This window comes from Aplysia californica, unplaced genomic scaffold (assembly GCF_000002075.1).
Source record: "Aplysia californica isolate F4 #8 unplaced genomic scaffold, AplCal3.0 scaffold00809, whole genome shotgun sequence".
NCBI classification, from domain to species: domain Eukaryota; kingdom Metazoa; phylum Mollusca; class Gastropoda; order Aplysiida; family Aplysiidae; genus Aplysia; species Aplysia californica.
In genome coordinates, this window is record NW_004798079.1 from 47,751 (window position 1) to 58,926 (window position 11,176).

Genomic DNA, 11,176 nt, shown 5'->3' on the forward strand with positions numbered 1-11,176 from the left:
TCTTCTTTAAATGAATGCACACTGCTTAGAGTCTGTCTCCAGACGGGACAAATCGATGTAATAATTGGTCGCTTTGAACGACAAGCCGGCTAACCCAGATTTCATGGGTTTCCAGAAATCTTGACCTTCACCAAATGTGGGCATTGCTATACCAATAGGAGGAGTTTGGTTTCATTGGTGTATATATTTGTTTGGTTATAGAGAAAATTATCCTTATCATTTTAAGAAACTGAGCAAGGGGCAACCACTTTACCTTCGATTTTGTCAAAACAGCATTTTGCAGGATAGCCCCCTTGTGCTTAAAATCGACCAAATCATTGTCGTTATATTTTTAGATACTCTTAGCTGGTTATCCGAACTGTGACCTCTGTGGTTTATCTGACTATCATGTTGGGCTATAATAATATAGTGCGGATGACCACGGTTCTCATCTCAAACGGGTCGTTCTTGGCCCTGGGCTATTTGGAGAGTTCAGACTTTCTTTTCCCTCTGGTTATTATTTTTTTTGTCTCTCTGTTTTACTTTTGGTTCACACCAAATGTGAGGCAGTGTGGTGGAATCAGGCTCTCGTCAAAATAATCAAAGTGAAGAAACTGGCATTTTACCGCAGGTTTGTGAATTTTTATCAAATTTCTGTTTTTTGGCCCAACACCTTTCATGCCCAATAAAGAACTCATTTCTTTGTGGACTTTTCATAAAAACGTTGATTAAAGGCACAAAAAATGGTAAATTTTCAGTTAACACGGACTCTTAAACTAAGGAAATAACTAATCTTTGGAGGTCATTTTCTCACTAATTTTAACCTTGAAAACGGGGGACCCCCACCTCCTTCATTCTCAAATATGTCGACTTGTATTCAAGATAAATGGATACTATTTTCGCACTAAAAAGACAACTGAACATGCTTTAAGATGATACCAATAACTCTACATGCCCAAAAATTGACGAGAGCCTGATTCCACCACGCTGCCTCACAAATGACCTATGTCTGTTGCGTCAATATTTTTATCTTTATTCAAACAAACAGATAAAACAATAAGCTCTAACTAAAATTTTAATAAAACAACAACTTTCTCGATCTCGTATTCTTGTAGATCGATGCCCATTTTATTTCTACAATATACTTTAGCTTTATCAGCGTGCTGTTATATTTCTGGGATTTTTAAAACACAAACACCAACACAAAACATGAAATACTGGAATGCTATTATTCTTATTTCACTTTAAATACCTTTTCTTCTTTTCAGGACATGCAGTGAGAGAGATAAAGAATTCTTCCTTCTGTATTGAGAGGACAATTTAACCGAAGCAGCGAACTCAACAAAATAAAGTTCTGGATTATTCTTGATAGCAGCTTTTTCTAACAGTGTTGTCCCCAATTCTTGGAAAGGATACTGCTTCTTGGAAAGGATACTGCTGTGTCTTTGGCTCACGGATTTAATTGTGTGTGTGTGCTCAAACAGAAATGGTAAGAAATAATTAATCTGAGGTTTGGTCCAATGAAAACAAGGCTAGCGGTCACGTGGGAGCCAGAGATCACGTGTTCAGGGCACATCAGCCACCCGGAGCAATGAGATCCCGGAGGGGGGACACGCTACTGAGCACAGGGTAGACGGGAAATATGCATCATCATCTCGTGACGACATTCATCATTCTAACAGTCGCGGTGCTGGAAAGTGGGTGAGTTCTTGGGGAGTCTTTTGGGGAAGGGATGGGAGAACTGTGGTTTGAGGAAGGTTGTATGGGAGTGGTTGTGGGGAAGGGAAGGGAGAAATCGTCGCTTTTAAGCCCAAGGGGACGATCCCGAAAAATGCTGTTTTGAGAAAATCGAAGGTAAAGTTTTTACCCTTTGTTCAGTTTTTTTAAAGAAAAGGAGAGTTTTCTCTATAACTAAACCAATATGCGTACCAATGAAACCTAACTTCTTCTAGCAGTTGCGAGCGCCGTAAAACCCTATACTACTAAACAAAAAACTAATAGGTAGGGCAATGCCCACTTTTGGTAAAGGCCAAGATTTCTGAAAATCTCCGAAATCTGGGTTAGCCCGTTTGTCCGTAAAATCGGCCAACTGTGGTTTGAGTGCGAGTCAGTTTTTGTTTTTTTATTTCTGGTTCTTGTGTGTAAAGGCTGTAAAACGCTCACGAAAATGATTCATTATTCACTAAGATAAGATACGATAAGAGAAGATAATACTTTATTATCCCAGAGGGAAATTTTTTTTAGACTGTACCGGAACGTAAAAACACAAGCAGATATACTTATATAAACATTTTAATGACCAGTACAAACTTATGTAGCTCTAAAAGACGACTACTGTGTCGATAAATGCTTCTCTAAAAGACCACTACTGTGTCCATATTCTCTAGAAGACCACCACTGTGTGGATATTCTCTAAAAGACCACTACATGGTCGCTTTTAAGGATAAGCGGCCAAATCCAGATTTCATGGATTTCCTGAAATCTTGACCTACACCAAAAGTGGGCATTGCCCTACCTATAGGAGCAGTTTATTTTCATTATTTTGTATATTTATTTGGTTACAGAAAAAAACAATCCTTGTCTTTAAAAAAAAAAACTGAACAAGGGGCAAAAACTTTACTTTCAATTTTCTTAAAACAGCTTTTTTCGGGATAGTCTCCTTGTGCTTAAAAGTGACAAAAAAACCACTACTGTGTCGATAAATGCTTCTCTAAAAGACCACTCCCCAACAGACCACTACTGTGTCGATAAATGCTTCTCTAAAAGACCACTCTAACAGACCACTACTGTGTCGATAAATGCTTCTCTAAAAGACCACTCTAACAGACCACTACTGTGTCGATAAATGCTTCTCTAAAAGACCACTCTAACAGACCACTACTCTGTCGATAAATGCTTCTCTAAAATACCACTCTAACAGGCCACTACTGTGTCGATAAATGCTTCTCTAAAAGAGCACTCTAACAGACCACTACTGTGTCGATAAATGCTTCTCTAAAAGACCACTCTAACAGACCACTACTCTGTCGATAAATGCTTCTCTAAAATACCACTCTAACAGGCCACTACTGTGTCGATAAATGCTTCTCTAAAAGACCACTCTAACAGACAACTACTGTGTCGATAAATGCTTCTCTAAAAGAGCACTCTAACAGACCACTACTGTGTAGATAAATGCTTCTCTAAAAGAGCACTCTAACAGACCACTACTCTGTCTATAAATGCTTCTCTAAAAGACCACTCTAACAGACCACTACTCTGTCGATAAATGCTTCTCTAAAAGAGCACTCTAACAGACCACTACTGTGTCGATAAATGCTTCTCTAATAGACAACTCTAAAAGACCACTACTGTGTCATATGCTTCTCTAAAAGACCACTCTAACAGACCACTACTCTGTCGATATGTCTCTCTTTATACCTACTGTGTCGATAAATGCTTCTCTTTACACCTACTGTGTCGACATGCTTCTCTTCACACCTACAACCCACACTCTCCCCAGGGGCTCCGGAAACAACATTCTCCGTCTGAACATCAAGAAGGAACCTGTCCTTGACCCCAACACCGTGTGCAAAACCTACCCGGAACTGTCCTCCCAGCAGTACAACCTGTGCCGGAAGTACCCTGACGTCACCGCCTCGGCCATTCAGGGCGTGCAGATCGCTATCCACGAGTGTCAGTTCCAGCTCAGGACTCACCGCTGGAACTGCTCATCCCTTGAGAAGAAGAACAAGAATCCGCACGCCAGTCCCATCCTAGCTAAAGGTATTAATTATTTTATTTTATTCAGCTAATCAGCGAGCTGTTCTAATATTCTTGGGCCACAAAGAAAATTAATCTTTTCAGGAAAGCTGGAAAAAAACTGTTTCATGTTTAAAGATGTACAGTTTTTTGCTTTCTTTCAATTTGAATTTCCACGTACTATTTCTTGATCACACGCAGGCTATATCACTGATTAACCCTATCCGTACGTCGTGTTTTACTACCGTATACATACGATGTGGGGAATTCTGTGCCACCACTTTCAAAGAGGAAATTTACTAGTTAATCCGATCCGTACGCTTTACATAGTTGTCTGTTTGAAAAATACTGAAATTTTCAAAGAGAACTTCGTAGTAGAAGTATTCAAAAATGTGGATGATACGACCCCGGCAGTATGAAAAAGACCCCATGGCGTACGGATAGAGTTAAGTTTATCAGCAAACTGTTCTAATATTCTAGGGCCACAAAGCAAATTAATTTTTTACAGGAAAGCAGAAAAAAACTGTTTCATTTTTAAAGAAAGTTATGCACCTTCATTATGTATCGTTTTTATGTTTTTATTTTATTTTTTAAAAATTTATTTGTTTCGCTTTCTTTCAATTTGAATTTCGACGTACTATTTTTTGAGTACATGCAACTGATAACACTGGTTAAGAAATTGCTTAATATTTTTTTTTCAAAATTATTAGCCTATTATAATATTTATAATATTATATTATGTGAACAGCTAATTGGAGTGATGTTGTTTGTCGTCTGTTCTTTGTTGTGGTATTTTGTTCATTGGGATGTAAGGGTATGGTTGGAGGGCAAAGGGTAAGATTTGATTGACCGATAAAGACGTTGGTGATAGGCACATTCAAACTTTTGTAGATCACAATCCTCCCTTCTTTCTCTCTGTCTGTCTGTCTGTCTGTCTGTCTGTCTGTCTGTCTGTCTGTCTGTCTGTCTGTCTGTCTCTCTCTCTCTCTCTCTCTCTCTCTCTCTCTCTCTCTGTCTATCTATCTATCTATCTATCTATCTATCTATCTATCTATCTATCTATCTATCTATCTATCTATCTATCTATCTATCTATCTATCTATCTATCTATCTATGTATGTATGTATGTATGTATGTATGTATGTATGTATGTATGTATGTATGTATGTATGTATGTATGTATGTATGTATGTATGTATGTATCTATTTGTCTATCTATCTGTCTATCTATCTGTCTGTCTCTTACTCACTCTTTCTCAGTCTCTCTCGCTATCTATCTCTCCCTCCCTTTGTCTCTCTCCCTCTCTCTCTCTCTCTCTCTCTCTCTCTCTCTCTCTCTCTCTCTCTCTCTCTCTCTCTCTCTCTCTCTCTTTCTCTCTCTCCTTTACGACAAAATATAAATCTTTTTCTATCGTTACCTTTCATCCCGCTTTTCCTTTCTTTCATTCTTCATTTTGCTCTGTCTCTGTCTTTTCGCCTTTCTGTCTCGCTGGCTATCCGTTAATGTATTTATTTCTCTTCCTGTATTATCTCATGTATAATAATATGATACGCGAACACTGTTTTGAGCGAATGTCAAAAATACCCAACTCAAACGTTCTAACAAAAGCACAAAAAAGCAGAACACATTAATATGATAAACCCAAAGAGTCCAATCAAAATATATACACGGCTCAATAAGTTCAAGTAACCTCCTGATCAGCCAATAGGAAGTGTCAATTCGTTCAGACAAAACAACGAATAAACAAAAATACAAAACAAAACCCCAAAAAAAACAACACACCCAGTGGTGAGGCGTGTACTTACAAAATTGCTTGTAAAACTAACAGACATAACAGATAACAGAAAGCGCCAACAGCTAGGTATAGCATTTTAACTCTTTCCCTCATCATCATTGTCTTTCTCACCCTGGATCAGGATATAGGCCACGAACAAACACTTTCCATCTTTCCCTATCCTGGGCTAGTCGCTTGATGTCACTCCATGTCTTTCCACTTTTCTGTACAACCATTTCCATGACTCTTCTCCAGGTTCCACGTGGTCTTCCCCTTGATCTGTTACCCTGTGGGTTCCAATCTAGCACTTTCCGTGATATGCAGCTGTTTGACTTCGTGAAATTGTGTCCAATCCATCGCCAACGTCTTCTTTTCATCTCATCTCTGACTGGGCTCTGTCTCATTCTTCTTCATACTTCCTCGTTGGTGATCCTGTCTGTCCGTCTGGATTCTTTCCGTACCAAATGTGAGGCAGCGTGGTGGAATCAGGCTCTCGTCAATTTTGGGGCGTGTAGAGTCATTTGTATCGTCTTAAAACTTGTTCACTTGTCTTTATTTGGATGAAAAAATAATATCCATTTATCTTAAATACAGGTCGAGATATTTGCAAAAGAAGGAGGTAAGGGTCAACTGTTTTCAGAGGTAAAATTAGTGAGAAAATGGCCACCAAAGATTAGTTATTTCCTTTGCTTAAGAGTCCGTGGTAACTAAAAATTGACGTTTTTGTGCCTTTAATCAACGTTTTTCAGAAAATCTACACAGAAATGAGTTCTTTAATGGGCATGAAAGATGTTGAGCCAAAACACAAAAATTTGATAAAAATTCACAAACCATCGGAAAAATGCAAGTTTTTTTCACTTAGATTATTTTGACGAGAGCCTGATTCCACCACGCTGCCTCACAAATGGATGTTTCATGGTTGTTTCAGATCTGTGTGTTGTTAGTGAAAGGTTGAAGGTTACATAATTATTACAAAGATTGGTGAGTTATTGGCCCTATTTTGTCAAATAAAGCACCGTCGATATGTTATACATCGACGGAAAGACAAAACCAAAAAAATGTATAACAAAATTGCGTCCAAAAAATCTCAAGTTCACATAATTATAAAGGGTCATTTCATCGAGTTTTAAAAAGTCTACTTTGTCAGGGAGATGATACCATATCAACGATAGGTCGAGCCCTGGCACAGAAAGAGTTACCAACATTCTGTTACCAAATAGTGAACCCGTAGCTCTAGTTGTGTACTTTCTAACGAGCCGAGTGCTTGGCGTCATTTTGCACAGTACATCAGGGGAAATTACCCTGATTGCTCCATAAGCGGAAGCAGACCGAGTTGTAGACACGGCTTGTGTAGAGCCCATGCTGGGGTTAATGGGCGGCTCATTAGCTGGACGTGTCAGGGTTAACTTTTGGCCACTGCCCAGTCTGCACCGGATCTGTTTACCTCAGTCTTCCCCTGATCAGCTGCTGGAACAACACGTTTCCCCGCCTTATTTGTTTCTCTTTTTCTCTGTTCCTGCTTTTTTCTGTCTTGTAACTTATCGCTTCCATCTTAATGAGAGCAAAAGAGATGGAGGTACACGCATGTGCTGGTGCCACGATCTTGTAAGTGCTTGGGGTGTGGGGAGGATAGATAGACAGACAGACAGATAGACAGACAGACAGACAGACAGACAGACAGACAGACAGATAAATAGATAGATAGATAAATAGATAGATAGACAGACAGACAGACAGACAGACAGATAGATAGATAAATAGATAGATAGATAGATAAATAGATAGACAGACAGACAGACAGACAGACAGACAGACAGACAGACAGACAGACAGAATAACAGACAGACAGATAGATAGATAAATAGATAGATAGATAAATAAATAGATAGACGGACAGACAGACAGACAGACAGACAGACAGACAGACAGACAGACAGACAGACAGAATAACAGACATACAGATAGATAGATAGATAGATAGATAGATAGATAGATAGATAGATAGATAGATAGATAGATAGATAGATAGATAGATAGATAGATAGATAGATAGATAGATAGATAGAAACACAGATGTGTAGGTAACGTGCAGATTTCCTCCTTGTCTATCTGCCCCAAGTAAAATATAACTCCCTGATCTTGCTACGACTTTAAAGCTCAAGCTAGAGTCTACCGTGGATGAAGTAACACCACCGCTGGCGGGGTAAGGCTGCGATCTGGATAATGATTCTAATTGTCTGCTAATGAACTTTGCTCCGTGCCTGCACAAAGCACTCTTTACTGAAAGCGTTCCCCACGAGGTTAACATTTCCACTAATAATTTACTTGGGAGCGTGGCAGACTTTCTTGTCAAGCTTAGATTGCCCAAAATAGATAGTTGATGGTTCTGGAAATAAATCATTGGTGTTAGTATTTTTGTTGATGCTCGGTGTTTTTCCCCACATTGCCAAATTTGCTAAAGTGGTACCACAAATAGAATTAAAAAGACGAGTTTATGTTTTAGTTTGTACTAAATTGACATTTCCAAGGGACGTAACCAACCTCTGTGGCGAAAAGACTAAGCACTTCGCTGTATCAGGCAAGAGACCCAAGTTTCTTTCTCTGAAACTGTAAAAGGCATGCAGCAGTACTCATGCTGTGAAATATTATGCACACTTGCGTTTCTTATTTGTTTATTCTGGTTTGACATTTTCCGAAACATAACCCCCCCCCCCCCAACCCGGGCAACTGACTGGAGTGTCTTTAGGCCATTCCCAAAGGGGAGACATTTCTCGTTCTAATGTACAGTAGAATTGTAAATGGGCTGATCCAACAATGTTATGCTCATAACTATGCCTGAACTACAACAGGGAACTGCTGCCTTTTCTTTCCTAATCCTTACTATCGCCCATTTTCCTCTACTTCTTTTGAATGTGTGTCACTCTCTTGTGACCCGCTATTTCCGGGGTGCCTTGATAGTCGAAGCAGACTTTGTGCTGTTGAAGCTAAAGAGGTAAGCAGAGTAAGTCTGATTCCCTGTAAGGACTTCTCTGTTGACATCCACCCCTTGGCGATCATATGACCTTATGCAGTTGCGAGATCCGTAAAACTTCTACTAAAATAAAAAAAAAATAAAAAATTTCCGAACAATTGTATTTGCCCTGCTGCTGATCCGGCTATTATGTCTCCCCTACATTCTTAAATGTGAGGCAGCGTTGTAAAATCAGGCGCTCGTAAAAAATCAAAGAGAAGAAACTGGTATTTTTCCACAGGTTTGTGAATTTTTATCGAATTTTCGTTTTTTGGCCCCAACACCTTCCATGCCTATTAAAGCGCATTTTTTTGTGTTGATTTTTTACTGAAAAACGTTGATTAAAGGCATAAAAAATGTAAATTTTCAGTTTCCACTGATTCTCAAGCTAAAGAAATTACTCATCTTTGGTGGCCATTTTCTCGTCAAGTTTACCTCTAAAATCAGGGGACCTCCACCTCCTTCATTTGCAAATATCTCGATTTCTATTTGAGATAAATTGATATTTTTTTCAAACAAAGGAAGTCAAATGAACAAGCTTTCAGATGATACCAATAACTCACCATGTTCAAAAATTGACGAGAACCCGATTCCATCGTGTCGTGCCACAAATCGTTCACCGCGTTTCTCCCATCCACCCAGGCTATAAGGAGACCGCCTTCGCCTATGCCATCTCTGCAGCAGGAGTGACCCACCAGGTGTCCAAGGCCTGCAGCATGGGCAAGCTCAAGTCTTGTGGCTGTGACATGAGCGTGCACGGCAGGAGAGGTGAGTGCTTGTCCTCACCATTATTATTGTCTAATGGAAAGACAGAGAATAAAATGTGAAGCGTGTTGACAAAATGAGTTACTTCATCATATTGTCGAAAGTTGTTCTTGGGTGGTTAACGGGTGCTCTGGTGTCGTTTTCATCTTCTTTCCTAGGAAACATATTTCGTCCTTATCTCCTCTTCTTTCTTTTTTTATATCTGTTACTCTCTTGTAACACCTATAATCTTCTGGCGCTCATATGACCTTAGGCAGTTGTGTGTACCGTAGGACTTCTACTAAAACTAACTAAAGTTGTTCCCGAGTCCGATCCGGACATTGTTGGGATTATCTTGTTAGTGAGACAACTTCCTGGGCCTTCGGTATATTGTGGTAGGGTGGCCAGTTCCTTTCCACGCCGCCTTTACTTCCCCAACTCGGAAGTCAGGTACCCATTACTGCTGGGTGGGCAGGAGGGGGCGAAAAAATACTTGTCCGAAATGAGGCTCGAACCCGGACTTTCCGCTTCGGAGACGAGCGCACTAACCGCTCCGCCACCGCACCCTCCATCATATCTAGATTCTACCCAAAAGAAAACAAACACACAAACTCACAACAAAAAATAAAACATAATAACCCACCAAATAACAAACACAAAAAACATTTTCAAAAAAGCTACAACCCATCCACCCACGTTAAAAACCCCCAGCAAAACAACAAGAATACAAGCGAATAATCAAAGAAACAAACTAAATTAAACGCGTGTTGAGTAATCATATTATATTTCCTTTGCTTTATTAGTGTTTTCTCACATAAAACATATCGCTATTTTTGCCATACTGTTAAAATGTTCATAACATGTTATCCTATTAGGCAATGTGATTAATTTCTCTGCAATTTCTGCGATTATATTGCCAAATATGGCTTATTTCCTTGGATTTTATGTGATCATATTGCCAAATATGGCTATTTTTCCGTTTTACTGTAATCAAATTCTTGTAAAATACAGCTTGTTTTTCTCTTGAATCTATAATATCTGACTATAATATAGCTAAATGTGACTTATTTCCCCTGCTTTCAGTGATCATATCATTGCCAAGTATGTCTTTTTATTTTCCTAAAATGTCCATGACGAAACTGCCAGTACGGCTTATGTGTCTGTCTGTTCCGTGATTATATTGCCAAATATAAATGTCATATGTCCCCCGGCTGTTCCATCCACTGCTCAGGTCGCCACCAGAGGGGACTGCAGAATGTGGAGAAGACGTTCGAGTGGGGAGGCTGCTCCCACAACATCAACTTTGGCGGTCAGTACGCCCGGAAGTTCCTGGACCTGAAAGAAGCAGCACGGGACATCCATAGTCAAATCAACCTACACAATAACAGAGCTGGCAGACTGGTGAGTGTCTTTTTACGTCAGCTGACATATGGTCGCTTTTACGCACAAGAGAGCTATCCCGAAAAATGCTGATTTGAGAAAATCGAAGGTAAAGTTCTTGCCCCTTGCTCAGTTTCTTTTTAAAGACGAAGAGAGTTTTCTATATAGCCAAACAAATATTCACACCAATGCAACCAACCAAACTTCTCCTATAGGTAGGGCAATGCCCACTTTTGGTGTAAGTCAAGATTTCTGGAAACCCCCGAAATTTGGATTAGCCCGTTGTCCTTAAAAGCGACCATAGAAAGTGTTTGGTGTTTGTGATTTGTTTGTTTGTGTTTTATTTCCTCGCGGTCGCCGTCTTTGTCATCGTCTTTGTCATCGTCGTTGTCGTCGTTGTCGCTGTTGTTGTTGCCCTTGTCATTGTTGTTGTTGTTTTTTGTTGTCTTCTTTCTTTTTTGTTTTTCATTCTTTCATTTTCTTTCTTTCTTTCTTTCTTTCTTTCTTTCTTTCTTTCTTTCTTTCTTTCTTCCTTTCTTTCTTCCTT

General features: G+C 39.5%; 1 protein-coding gene across 2 annotated transcripts in view; it reads left to right on the forward strand.

Moving 5' to 3' along the window:
- Nucleotides 1-1,241: 1,241 nt before the first annotated feature.
- Nucleotides 1,242-11,176, forward strand: part of LOC101858137 (protein Wnt-10a) — an 18,249-nt gene continuing 8,314 nt past the window's right edge. For both annotated transcript variants that reach the window (XM_013088778.2, XM_005109724.3), the window contains exons 1-4: nt 1,242-1,680; nt 3,482-3,744; nt 9,148-9,273; nt 10,481-10,650. In XM_013088778.2, coding sequence (XP_012944232.1) covers nt 1,622-1,680; nt 3,482-3,744; nt 9,148-9,273; nt 10,481-10,650 — 618 coding nt within the window. In that variant the 5' untranslated portion in view covers nt 1,242-1,621. The remainder of the gene's footprint in view (nt 1,681-3,481; nt 3,745-9,147; nt 9,274-10,480; nt 10,651-11,176) is intronic.